This window comes from Dromiciops gliroides, chromosome 2, assembly GCF_019393635.1.
Source record: "Dromiciops gliroides isolate mDroGli1 chromosome 2, mDroGli1.pri, whole genome shotgun sequence".
NCBI classification, from domain to species: domain Eukaryota; kingdom Metazoa; phylum Chordata; class Mammalia; order Microbiotheria; family Microbiotheriidae; genus Dromiciops; species Dromiciops gliroides.
The window spans coordinates 606,596,847-606,611,618 of NC_057862.1; the positions used below are offsets into that span (position 1 = coordinate 606,596,847).

At 36.0% G+C, this 14,772-nt stretch overlaps 1 protein-coding gene across 4 annotated transcripts in view; it reads left to right on the plus strand.

Moving 5' to 3' along the window:
* The window catches only part of SRBD1 (S1 RNA binding domain 1), a 296,284-nt gene that overhangs the window by 186,486 nt on the left and 95,026 nt on the right, over nucleotides 1–14,772 (plus strand). For all 4 annotated transcript variants that reach the window (XM_043989808.1, XM_043989812.1, XM_043989811.1 and 1 more), the window contains one exon: nucleotides 1,066–1,148. In XM_043989808.1, the coding sequence (XP_043845743.1) occupies nucleotides 1,066–1,148 (83 nt within the window). The remainder of the gene's footprint in view (nucleotides 1–1,065; nucleotides 1,149–14,772) is intronic.

Consider the following 14,772-nt stretch of genomic DNA (forward strand, 5'->3'; position numbering starts at 1 on the left):
ATATATGTGTGTTTGTATGTATGTATACATGTATGTGTTTGTATGTACTTATTTATATCTTGATTCCTTCATTAAAATATGAGCCTTTTGAGACCAGAGATCATCTTTTTACCTTTACTTGTATCCCCTGCATTTAACAAAGTGTCTTCCACATAGTAACCACTTAATAAATGGATGTTGACTCCTAAATTGTCAGGACTTCTCATATGAGTTAAGTTCATTTGATATTTCTTCTTACCTATTGACCATGTTTCTGCTATTTCTTCACTCGTGTTGCTGGAGCAAGAAGCATAGTGTAGTAGAAAGAACATTGGACTTGGAATCTGATGTATCTATGTTCAAGTTTTTGTTCCACTATTTCTTGGCTGTTTGATCCTGGGTATGTCATTCCATCACTTTGGGTCTCAGTTAATTGTTAGAAAATGAGGGAGAAACTTCATGATATGGTGGCTAGAGAGCTGATCTCAAGCCCTACTTCTGACACCTACTGGCTATTTGAACCAAGGCAAGTCACTTCACTTCTCATTGCTCGAGGCCGTTTCCTCTGATTCTAAGTTGAAGAAAAGTTACCAACCAGCATTGGTAGACAGTGTCCCCTCCTGATTTGTCTATATCAGTGAAATCACAGGTATAGCCCCTCTCCCCAGCTTGTAAAATGGAGATCATCATTCCCTTACTATCTTCCTCCCGCACATGGCTGTTGTGCATAAAGCACTATATAAACATGAGTTGTTATTTTTTAACATAAGCATGTGTGTTATGCACTGGAGATGACTTTTTCTTACTATTCTAATAAAAAATTCTTAGTTTCAAGCAATGCCTGAGATTGCTATGCTGGGAGTTAATTTTTTAATTGTTTCTTCATCATAATCTAATATTCTTTGTGTGATAAAAAGAGAATTCTCTAAATTTGGTTAGAATTTGCCAACTAAATTGTTCGGTTCTTTTTGGGAGAATGGGGGGGGGGAGTAATAAGCACTTACATCACTTTAAATACTAGTAAGTAATTATCTGGTACTGCTTTTCACATTAAACCACACTTGTTTTCTAATTCTGTTTTTTCAGTTTCCATAGCAAGACGTGTTCAAGATCCGTTAGCTGAGCTAGTGAAAATTGAGCCGAAGCACATCGGAGTTGGAATGTATCAGGTAAAGCAATGTAGAGCTTTTAATTTAAGAGAAATTTAAGAAATCTATCAGTCTTTCAAATTATACCCAAACCCAAAATGTGCAAATTAAGGGTCACAAAGTTGATTCCCATTTTCAGATTTGACGTGGAATTGGTAGTTAATATTTATAAGTCATCATGGTGTTATTTCTCCCCTTATTCTTTGTTTTTTAAAGGTTATGACTGAAACTTAGAAATGACTGCAGTCAGATTTACAGTCTATTAAAAACATTAGATCAGACTAGTAACTTGATATGTAGACCCTTCTTTTCACATCATTATAGTGGTTGTGGGGAAAAGGAGAAAGCTGGCTCTTGTGTAAATGAGGATGAATTATTGATCTTCTGAGAAGAGGTTCTTAACTTAAGACGCTAGAAACATTTTCTTGTGTTTCAATGATTTATATAAAATGTGTTGATATAGTTATTTGTCTTGTCATTAGGCATTGTGGTGGGAGAACATTTTTTTTTCTAGTTTTGTAGTTTTTTGTTTGCAAGTAAGTACAAATGAGATATTTATAACTAACTTAGCATAGTGCCTGGCACATAGTAAGCACTATATAAATGGTAGTTGCTGTTGTTATATTGTTGTTATATTGAATTTTTACTAACGGACAACTAGGCATAATGAGCTTAATTGTCTCTTGTGTTCACATCTTTTTTCCCTTTGAACTGAATTTAAAGCATCTTTAGATGTGAACCGAGATGATATCCAGGATAGAATTCATGGGAGATTTGTAGTAGTTAGGAATAGCATTTTGAGTGTATGATATATGTCATAGAATGGGAATTTTAGATCTAGAAGGGACCTTATCTGTCATTTAGTAGCTCACTTCCCCCACCCCTTGTTTCACACATGAGAATACTGAAGCTTGGCTAACAGTGGCAGAGCCAAAAATTAAAACCCAGATTTCCTGCCTCCTAGTCCAGTCTTCTGCCATAAGAAAGTCAAATCCCATGGTAGTGAATACCATTACAACAAAAGTCTTTCTATTACTAAAACATATCCAAAGGCTCAGCTAAGAGAATACTTAATTTCAAGCTGTATTTGACATGATGAAATTTCAGTATAATCAAAAGGTTTGGCTAGAGTTCATTCTAACGAGCCTTGACCTGTAATTGCTTTGAACACAAATTAGGCATATATAGTAATAAATGTTATAGAGATGAGCAATTTTGGACAAACGGTGCTGAAAAAAGAAATGAAATCTTTCAAAGAAAGGATGTTAAGTACTTAGAGGAAATAGTAGAGACCATAAAATTACTCTTTCAGTACAGTCTGAAATACTTTTGGTTTAACAATAGCTAAAATTCAAAAGGCAGTATGCTCCAATCCTTGTCCTATAAAATTGCGGGAATTGATTTTAAAAACACATGGCTCTTAGTATTTATGGAGAGGGAGGTGGTAGAGATAGTCAGACATCATATCCCCAGATGACCTAAAAAGGCTTCTTTGCTGGAACATGGCTTGGTGAGACTCCCAAGAAAACACTTTGGGATAAGGACAAGATGATGCATTGTTGGCTGTACTGTGGCCTGTGGAAAGATGCCTTATTTTGTGCTGAAGGTTCAAACCTTATTCTTGAGTTATCAGTACTCCATAGACAAGATAGGTTCATTTGATATTTCTTCCTACTTGGTAATCATGCTTTGGCCTTTTCTCTATTTGTTAACTTTGTGACTTGATTGTGAGCAGGATCATGAGAAAGAAAAAAGACCTGGTTCAGCCCTTTGTTCTCTTCCCTTATAACTTTAGTGTAATTTTTAATTTATTTTTTTTTTAGTGAGGCAATTGGGGTTAAGTGACTTGCCCAGGGTCACACAGCTAGTAAGTGTTAAGTGTCTGAGGCCAGATTTGAACTCAGGTCTTCCTGACTCCAGGGCCGGTGCTCTATCCACTGCGCCACCTAGCTGCCCCATTGTAATTTTTAATAGAGGTGGAGAATAAATTTCACCAAAATGAGTTTGGGGGGTTCTTCTTGGGGATTCCTAATGGCCTTGTTACAACTAGACCTTTTTCCCCTAATTTTTTAGAAATTACTGAATTGCTTCTCAGAATGAAATCATTTTCATTGATGAACTCATTAGTGAAATTTGAAATGTGCCAGTTTATTTTCCTAAAGAAACAGTACTTTGAAAAGAAAAATACAGTTTTTAGTCACATGAAGACATTAACACATTAAATTGTTTCCTGTATGATATGATATGATAACATGTATTTTGTTTGACAGTAAAGAAAATTACTTCTAAATGGTTGCTTGCTGATTGACCTCAAACTCTTTATCCCTTTATTTCTGCATCATTTATTAGTATATTGGGAAAGAACGATGTTTTCCTGTTGATAGTCAAATGAGGACTTTACTCGGAAACTCCATTTTTCATTTTCAAGCAAGCATCTTTGAATTTTAAAAAGCAAAACAGGATAAACACAGGATTTTTAGAGCTGGAAGAAATGCTAGAGGCCATCTAGCCCAGCTTTCTTATTTTGCAGATGATTAAGCTGAGACTCTGGGAGGTTAAGGGATTTTCCCCAAGATCACAAAAGTAGTAATGAATAGTAGCAGTGTTTAAACCTAAGACCTCCGGCTCCAGAAACAGTGTTCTTCCAATTTTTAAGCCAAATACTATCTTCCATAATTATTCACAAAATAAACTTGCGAAAATGTTTGAGATCCTGTTCTGCCTTTGGATTTTTGTAAGTTAACACACATAGAATAATTAGTAAAGCCTCATTTGCTACTGTGAAATATATGTGTCAAGTCCAAATTTTCTAGAAAATCAAAAATATTTTCTTTTATTTATGAAAGTAAAATTGAGATAGTTTATTTTAAAGAAACAAAAGATTATAACTCTGATGACTACAGCATAAACTGTTTTAATTAAAAATTTTGTTCATTCTTGAAAATCAAGAATTCTTGAAAATCATTCATTTAGATAATGATTGTTTTCTCATTGTTGAAAATGTTTTTGAGCTGTAATTTTACCCTATGATAAAGGTATTATGACAAAGTAGATGTGAGTAGAAAATTTTTATTTAAAATCCCTTACCAGTAACACTGAATTATTAACACTGAAAGATCTAATTTCCATTTTGTCTGCTCTGTTGATGTTCTACACATTGCTGACCTTGGATAATGAAACTAGATGATCAATTTTAGTTTCTATTCAAGTTCACTTTCCATTTTTGTTGTATCAGCACAAAGTCATGTCATTTAGATTACTGAAAGTTTAAGGGAATTTTTGGGAATACTATTTAAAATGATTATGATGATTTTTTTGAAATCAATTTTAGTGATTTCATGAATTATTTAACTGTGCATAATGTGTTTTCAAAATCTCATTTTCAAACCAAATAGTCCCTTAAAGCAGAGTTTGAATACTTTCTTTAGAATTCTCATTTCACAAATGAAGGTTATTTTCTTAAAACTTCAGAGTACTTTACAATCTACCAGTAGGTCAGCCTCTTAAAGGAATGTTGATTGTGCTGTCAATCCTAATCATTCTATTAGGTAGTTTTGCTGAATTCTTTTTGAGGAGTGTACTTTGTTGGTGAGTTCGTTTGAATGTTAAGAAGTATCTTCCAAGGTAACATGCAGCAATCAAAATAAAAAGAAAAGAATGTTGACATTGTTTTCACTTTCAGGAGAACTTTTAGAGAAAAATTATCTCTGTATTGATCAGTTTTTTTACCCTTATTTACATGGATGGACTAGGTGGATCAGGTGTTTGCCATTACTATTTAGAGAATAGAGTTGTAATGATGGTTATATAGTATGGTTGGCATCTGGGAGAAGTTACTTTAACATTTAAAATAAATCTGGTTTTTGTAGATTGTTTTTTATCTAAATTATGGCACTATTGTAAGCTGTTTGATTTTCAGACACATTTAGTTGCTAATGCTTTTGATATAGTTATGGCATAGTTGTGAAGTCTCATGTTTATTACTTGTGTGGCTCTGAGCATGTCAGTTAAATTTCCTGAATTTCAGGTTTTTTCCTGTTGTGGAATGTATTGCCTTTTTCACAGGATGGTTACGATAAAAAAACAACTTATGTGTATACCATGCAAGGGCACATAAATGAGTCATTTTTAATTATTATTACAGCTCACCATTTATTGTATTTTTAAACTGTCTGCAAGACAGTAGTCCTTTGCAAAATGTGCTATAAAATTAAGTTGCTTCTTGGGAATAATTAGAGTTGGGAGTTTGGAGACAGTTTTTAAAAAATCATAACTGGTAATTTTTTTCTCTATATCTTTTTAAATGTTACCCCAAATTATAATACAATTCTTGTTTCTCTTTCCATTTCCCTAACCCTTAAATCCTATTTACCCAACCACATCCATTACAGTATAATGGACATCTTTTTGTTAGTTTGTTTTCCAGTTGGATAGGGTCTCTCTGATAAATGTTCACTATTAAAAACAAAAACAAAAAAAGAGTAGCACCAGTGTGGTATTATTTCTCTGATATGAATGATGAACAGCTTAGTTCAATATAATCTTTACAAAATAATAAATGATGGTGCTGTAATCACTCAATCATTCTTATAAATGATCTTTTTTGTTTCTTTCATTAAAATTTTTTTATTGCAATTAGCATATTCTTTTTCAGAGGCTTGAATTTGAAACCTCAGAATTCTGATTACCTGATAATGTTTCTCCTTATATAAATGTTCTCAAATTTTGAACACTGAATAAAGCTCAAATCTTGTGAATGACTGTTTTTCTTCTGTAGAGTTTCCCATGCTTTTATGTGTATAGTCAATAAAGTGTGTGTGTTTATGTGTGTGCATGTGGGTCATTTATAAGCCAGTACTGGTAAACATCTTCAAAATTAGACATGAAGTAAGGAGATGAAGAAGGGGGAAGAATCCAACACTGAAGAGAAAGAATATTAGATAAGAAAAAGAATTTGAGCATCTAGAAGCACTTACCATGTGCCTGTCCTGAGTTTGGCATCAAGGTAGAGTGGTCAGGCAATTGTTTGTTGTTGTTCAGTCGTTTCAGTCATGTTCAATTCTTTGTGATCCTATTTGGGGTTTTGTTGGCAGAAATAATGGAGTGATTTTCCATTTCCTTCTCTAGCTCATTTTACAGATGAGGAAACTGAGGCAAAAAGGGTTAAGTGACTTGCCCAGAGTCAGACAGCTAGTAAGTAGCTGAGGCTGAATTTGAAGATGAATCTTTCTGACTCCAGGCTTTGTGCTCTATCCACTGTACTACCTAGTCACCTAACTTCTGTTTGCCTCAATTTCCTTATTTGTAAAATGGAGATAATAATAGCACTTACCACCAAGGATTATTGCAAGAATCAAAATAAATAATTTCTAATGTGTTTTATAAACCTCAAAACCCTACTTAAATGCTCATTATTGTTGTTACTAGGCATACCTCCAGAACCCCATGAGTCATTGAAAGAACTTTGTTCCTACAGAAGTTCTGAAATATCTGTAATAATTTCTAAGTCCCTTCATACATATTAGTAAGGTTGTTGTAAAATTGACCATTTGCCAGTTATTATTTGTTTAAAATAGTTTAATGAGGGGCAGCTAGGTGGCGCAGTGGATAGAGCACCAACCCTGGATTCAAGAGGACCTGAGTTCAAATCTGGCCTCAGACACTTAACACTTACTATCTGTGTGACCCTTGGCAAGTCACTTAACCCCAATTGCCCCACAAAAAACAAACAAAAAACCCCCAAAACAAAATAAAATAGTTTAATGAGCAGGTTTTGTATTTTACAATCTTATATTTTTACATATATTTTATACTCATTAGCTGGACCAGGACAAGTATCTAACTAGTCTTTTTCTTCCTCTAAAAAAGGGAGAGTAATGGAACCTACTTCACAAGGATACGGCAAACAAAAATTAGATAACTCATATAAAGTGCTTCTAAAATCTTAAATCACCATATAAAGAATCGCAAAGATGATTTATCATTAAGTACCAGCTGTATACAAAGCCAGAAGTAAAATAGTACCTGTCCTTGAGGAACTTACCATCTAACAAGAGGAGACAACTTGTATTCATATGGATATACAAAACATAAATAAGAATACACAAATTTGGTGAGAAAGGTAATAAATTCTGGGAGAAACAGGACAGGTATCATGTAGAAGGTTAAATTTGAGTTCAGCCATTAAGGATACTATGGATTCTCTCAGACTCGGAGATAAGGAAGGAATACATTACAGGCAATGGGGAAAGCCATTGGAAAGACACAGGAACAAGAGATGGAAGTGATGTCTGAGAAATAGTAAAAAGACCAGTTTGCCTAGACTGAGGAGAGTCTGGGAGTGACGTAGACAGACATGAGCTTTTGGAAAAATCGTTTTGACAGCTGTTTTGGGGGATGGATTAGAAAGGGGGAGTTTTACATTATTGTAGTAATTGTGTTTATTGTTTTCTTGGCTCTGCTTACTTCATTTTGCATCAGTTCCTACAATTCTTCCCACATTTCTCTGCATTCATATTTGGTTTTTCCTACAGATATTAATATTCCAATACTTTCCTTTGCCACAGTTTGTTCAGCCCTTCCCCAACCCATGGGCATCTACTTTATTTTCAATTTTTTGATACCACAAAAAGTTTTTTAGCATACCTTTTAGTAATATGAGAGCATATCCCAAGCTGAATACATGGTATGAATTAGTCATTCATATTGAATGCATTATCAGTGTGCCAGGAATACCCTTTACAAGGAGAGTTCATTTGTAATCAATAACTTTGATCAGGCTACTCTTGAGCATGACTTTTCTACATGTAGTATTTCAAGTTGATTCTCTTATGCCTGCTTCTTGAAGATGAGGCAAGCCTTTGTTGTCTAAAGACAGGCCTAACAAAAGTTAGAAAGGTCCATCACCTAATTGGCCATCAATTATGGATTTTCCTCCCATAGCTACTCATGAAGACACCTAAAGTATAGAGGACTCCCAGTCTGTCCTTTTGAAGAGATCACCCCCAGCAACAAAATCACTGAAGCATTTAAATACTGACATATACTTGGAATATGCAGCCAAAATTTCATTATGCAGTTGGAGAGTAAATTGATTTGGAATAAGGCTAGAATTGTAGAATGGGTGAAAAAGCTCTATCCACAGTACCCGAGTAGGAAAATCTCAACTGATTTGAATGTGTTCAATAAATAGGTCATTCTGCCACCACAAGGGAGCTGCATAAGATAGGGTGTGAGGCTTCTGACCTAAAGAGGATCATCAATCAAGCTAAACCTGGTAAACTTTAGGTGAAAATTAGGCTAGAGGGGGCAGCTAGGTGGCGCAGTGGATAAAACACCAGTCTTGGATTCAAGAGGACCTGAATTCAAATCCAGCCTCAGACCCTTGACATTTACTAGCTGTGTGAACCTGGGCAAGTCACTTAACCCTCATTGCCCTGCAAAAAAAAAAAGAAAAGAAAATTAGGCTAGAAAGAATAAGGTATTATCCAGTCTGGGTTATTTTATATCTACTTCTAATCATTTTACCCTTATATGTTCTTATATTTGAATATGCTCTTTTCCGTTTTTCTCTTTGGCTCCCTATTGACTACTCTCAAGAAGTATCCATTTTAGGTCACAGATCACAAATTTCCATAATCACAATCTTCTTCAATGAGATAAGAATAAAAAATGTGACATGATAATAGAGCTAAGGACATTTTAAAAAATATAAAATGGAAAGCAAATAACAAGATGTTAAATCAAGCAGCAATCATTATAATCCATTTTCAAAAACTATAACTCCCACCCCCACCCCAAACTCCTGGGTAGCAGTAGGCTTGGATATTATTTAGCCACTTCAGATTTGTTTTACTGTTTCCACAATACAGCAGAATCAGAATACATCAAGTTGGTTACAGCATGTTTTTAGATGTGTTTTCAACAGCTTAATTGGATACCCTTTGTTGATCAAGGTGGCACTGAACCATCATGGGAACCAGGGAGTATGATAGAGAACATTTGTGTTTACCCATACAGTTGGCACCAGGTAAACATTCAAGCTTGGCCTTTCCAAGATTACTGTTCCTCATACAAACAAGCAGGCAGATATTGAAGTTACATTGGAATTTTGGGATAGCACCTGGATGAACAGGTATAATTAGAACAGATTTCTGCTGCCATGTCTTTTGGTATGTCTCTTCTCTGTTCTATCCAAGGCAGTGGAGTTGGTGGTGGTGGACTGTGACTTGTCAGTTCCCATTCATGGGTTTTGTTTGTTTGTTTGTTTGTTTGTTTTTTGGTGAGGCAATTGGGGTTAAGTGACTTGCCCAGGGTCACACAGCTAGTAAGAGTGTGTTAAGTGTCTGAGTCCAGATTTGAACTCAGGTACTCCTGACTCCAGGGCCGGTGCTCTATCCACTGCGCCACCTAGCTGCCCTTTTTTTCTTTTCTTTTTTTTTGGGGGGGGGCATTCATGGGTTTTTGCAAAGCTTTCCCTTTTTGTCCTTTTTTTTTTTTTTTTTTTTGGGCGAGGCAATGAGGGTTAAGTGACTTGCCCAGGGTCACACAGCTAGTAAGTGTCAAGTGTCTGGGGCCGGATTTGAATTCAGGTCCTCCTGAATCCAGGGCTAGTGCTTTTATCCACTGCACCACCTAGCTGCCTTCTGTTTTCATACTTTTTATGCTGCCAAGCCTGTATATATGAGCTTAGGACAGATTCTGAGATATGTAGTCTAAAGGCCTTCTGAGCCTTAAACATTGTAAGAACATGGAAGTGCTTCAGAGAGGCCTTTTACATAAATCAGTTATTATTGTAATCACTTTAGCTAAAAGTGATCTTTGAGGCTTCTTATCCCTCATCCCATCATATTCAATGATTGCTATACAAATAACCTGTTTCTAATTATTATTATAATTGTTTTTGCACATATTTTATCTCCTCTTGCCCTTGCTCAATTATATGGTCTTTGAGATCCAATGATTTTGCTATTTTTTCACCTTTGTATCACTTGCTCTCTACCTTATACTTGATAAATGTTGAGTTTATTAAAATTATAGCTAATGACGACTTCTCCATAATGAATGAACAAGTGAAAAGAATTGTTTGGAACAGACCATGGAAGGAAATGCCATTTGCTACCCACTTCTATTCTTTGTCATCTCAACATTCTTAGATCTTTTGAATAGGTACTTTGAGGTTGGGTAGGTTTTGTTTTGTTGGTTGGCATGTTTGAAATAAAAGGTTAGGTTACAGAGAAATTGCAGTGACAGACCAGAGAGATGTTCAGGAGTAGCTTGCTAAACTTGTCTCTTCCCTATTGAAAATCCACTTGTGGGGGCAGCTAGGTGGTGCAGTGAATAAAGCACCGGAGCTGGATTCAGGAGGACCTGAGTTCAAATCCGGCCTCAGACACTTAACACTTACTAGCTGTGTGACCCTGGGCAAGTCACTTAACCCTCATTGGCCCACACAAAAAAAAAGAAAAAAAAAGAAAATCCACTTGTAATCCCAGCTCTGCTGCTGGCAAGACCTGGTGCATCTCTGAGCCTCACTTTCTTCATTTGTTTCTTCATCCAGTGGGTGTCTTAGTCTAGATTAAGTGATGTCAAACTGAAATAGAAATGGGAGCCCCTAAACCATACATAAGGATACCTGTGGGCTGCAGACTGACTTAGAAAACCATACATGTTGATATATTTCTTTTTTTATTAATACATCAATACATTAAAATCAAATAGGAACTACCTTTTAATCCAGTTCAGGCTTCAGTTAGGCATATTGTGGGCTGTATGTGACCCTTGGGCTACATTCATGTTTGGCACCTCTGGTCTAGATTACTGTTAGAGTCCCTTTGAACTCCTCATCCTATCACCCTGTAAGCTTTTTTACCTTTATAGAGAATGATTATAGTGTGAGTAGAAACTAGAAAAAAATACTTCTTTTACAGTAATGTTCCTTTGTGTCACTCTTGACATGATCAGATCATGAAAACATTTCTTGGAGAGGGGAGAAAGGTCCTTTATCAACACAGGAATAGCTTTGTTTATAGGAATGTAATGTGATACATTAGATTTTTTTTTTTTGAGGCAATTGGGGTTAAGTGACTTGCCCAGGGTCACACAGATAGTAAGTGTTAAGTGTCTGAGGCCGGATTTGAACTCAGGTACTCCTGACTCCAGGGCCGGTGCTCTATCCACTGCGCCACCTAGCTGCCCCTAGATTTTTATTAAGCAAAATTTATTCATCTTCTAACATTGAAAAATGACCACAGAAAAGCCCAACAGTATTGTTTTCTATTTTCATTAGCAGATGGCTGTCGCCAAATATTTTATTAAGCTCCTGTATGTGCCTGACACTGTGCTAAGTACTGGGGATTTAAAAGAAAGACAAAAATATGTTCCTACCCTCAAGGAGCTCATATTCTAATGGGAAAAACAATGTGCAAAAACTATGCAGATATGAGATGTGTGCGTGTGTGAATGTATGTATATATATATATATATATATGTATATATATATATCCATCCATATATGTATGTGTATGGATAGTATAAACAGACGGTAATTTCAGGAAGAAAGCACTAGCAGAGGAAGGACAGAGAAAGTCCTCTTGCATTAAAGGAAGTCATGGGATTTAGGAAGAGGGAAGGAGAGCATTTCAGATATGAATAACAGTTAATAAAAACACAGAATTAGGAGATAGAATATAATTTCCCAGGAACATCAAGAAGACCAGTGTTGCTATATTATAGAATACATGGAGGAGACAAAAGAGTTACAAGATTGGAAAGGTAGGAAAAAGCTTGGTTGTAAACATTTTTAAAAGTTAAAGAGAGGATTTTATATTTAATCCTGGAGGGATTGGGGGCCACTAGATCTGGAATGAGGAGAGGCTTTAGGGGAAAAGATAATAATTTCAATTTTAAACTTATATGTTTAAGATCTCTAGAATATGCATTTTGAAATTTCCAATTGACAATTGATGATCTAGCACTGGAACTTGGGGGAAAGGTTGGGGTTGGATATATAGATCTGAGAATCATCTGCATAGATATGATAATTGAACCCATAGGAACTGATGAGATAACCAACTGAAATTGTGTAGAAGAAGAAAGACCCAACAAAGGAGACCTGAGAAGTTGTCATACATGTAGGAAAAGAACCAAGAGAGAGCAATGTCACAAAAACCTATTGAGATTATAAATGTAATCCTTTTTTCAGAGGCCCTCTTTTGAAATGAAGTCCAAGGTATATTTTGACCTCTTACTTTTCCTGCTTTTCAATTCCTGGGAATTAAAGTATCTGCCATTGGAAGGGCAGCCATCGTTTTCTTTTAAATTCCCTCAGGTTCACAAACATAAGTGAAGGGGGAAAGGATTAAAGACGTATAGTCTCTACTATAGTCTAGGCACTGTGCTAAATACTTTACTCATACTATCTCATTTGATTCTCACAACAGCCCTAAGAGGTAGAGGCCCATTTTATAGTTGGGGAAACTGAGGCAAACATTAAGTAACTTACCGAGGATCACACAGCCAGTAAGTCTTTGAGGTCAGATTTAAACTCGTCTCCCTAACTCCAAGCTTAGGCATCTATCCACTGCATCCCCTGGCTGCTACATAAAATAGATTTATTTACACAGTAAATAACACAGAGACTTTCCTATCCAAAGCCATTGAAAACTAAGAGATACCTTTCAGTGAACCATATCTCCCTAGTCCTGTATGGTTTTCATGAGTTAGAGTACTTACTGCTTTCGGTGGGGCTCCCATCCAGAGGCATAGCTGCGATGAGCTCTTCTATGTCAGTATGGCTTTTGGAGGACTATTTATACATGGCTTTATTGTTGGCAGTTCTCTATTTGCTGCACCATAACAGTGCTTTACCACTGTGCAGTAGCTCTTATTTGCCCCTTGGATCTTTTTTGTGTTTTTACTGCTCTCTACTCCAAGATGTTATAGATTTGATGGTTTTTTGCTAACCTTTCTCAGTTATGGCACTTTTTGCAGTTCAGCCCTCCTTTATCAGATAGTACTTGTTATTTTCCTCTCTGGGGCATTATTCTTCAAGGTAGGGATTGTCACATCACCTCCAGAAGGAGCAGATGATCAACCAATTGAAGATTAGGAAAACAATGTTGCATTTGCTTTGGTGGCCAATCCTAGGTTTTTTCCCTAGCACAACCACACACCCCTAATCTCTAACAGGAAACCCTCTTCTGTTCAATGTAAACTACCAACCCTTCCCTCTTAAGAGCTGGTCTTTATTCTGTCAAGTTAGTTATAATCTGAACTAACCTACCCATAGCAGCTGTGCAAAATTACGTCTTTTGCTCTCTGCCCTTCAGATTACCTCATGGCTGAAGTAGGTTCTCTTTCAAGGGCAGGCTTTATGTTTAGGGGCAGTTTTGTGAGTCATAAAGGTTAGCAGGCATGAATGAGTTATGATCTGCCTCAGATGTCTGTCTGTTACATTATATTTCTCAATAAACCTACCCATCTTCCAAGATTTTTTATTCCTATTGGGGGTAGCAACCTCCAGTTTACAGATTTTCACAAACTTTGTGTCATCTCTGACTTCTCATCTTCCCTCAGCCCATATCCACATACCAGTTAGGTGCCAAATCTTCTTATTATTTCTACCTCTACGTCTCCCCAACTCTTTTCTTTTCTCTAATGCATTCAGACCCTCATCACCTTTCTCCTAGGCTGTAGTCATAATAGTTGGTCTCCCTGCCTCAAGTCTCTTTATCCTCAACACAGCCACCAAAGGATTTTCCTTAAGCACACATCTGATCAGCTCACTCCCCTACCCAGTAAATTCCAGTGTCTCCACAATCACTCAGTTCAAATATTATTTCACATCTAACTGATTCTTTTAAATGTCTGTTTCTGTGTAAATTTTATAATGTTCATAGTCATTAACATAGAAATTATAAAACAGAATTTTATATACAGAACTTATAAACAAGTAGATACACACATTGAGCTTGTGTGCTCAAAACCTTTTTTACTCCTAAGAGAGTGTGGTCAAAAAAGTTTGGCAACCATTTCTCTAGGTTACTAATTCTCACAGAGAGAGGGTCACAGTGTTTTGACTCTGATTTCTCACAACTTTTTGAAACTTGTTTTTTAAAGCCCCACTCTCCATGTGAAAATTTCTTTCAGGTGTCTTTGGGACTATATCCTTGGGCACAAAAATAAGACTTTGTTTTCCATTTTGGGTGACTTCATGACGAATCCAGCCCCTTTGCCTCCTCTTCTGTAGTATATAGTATTCTTTACTCCATATGGTCAAAAATGAATGCACTTCTTCAATATATAATTTTGCATTCCTGAAGGTTTAGAGAAAGAATTCCTTAGAAGAGAGGTATTTTTCCAACTCACACTCTCAGTTGACTACTACCAGTAAGATTTAGTTTGTCTCTCCATTCAGAAGCATTTTGTCTGTGTGTGAAAACTAAAAAAAACCAAAAATTTTTACAATGATGTCAATGTAATTGATTTCTTTTGTAATCCTATGTATTTTATTTCATGCTTCAAAACACTGTGAAAGAGAGTGCATAGACTTTACCAGACTGCCAAGAAGTTCATGACAGAAAAAAGAAAAAAAAAACCTGCTCAAACTCATCTTCACTTTTCAAATGCAACTGGAGGCTCTTAT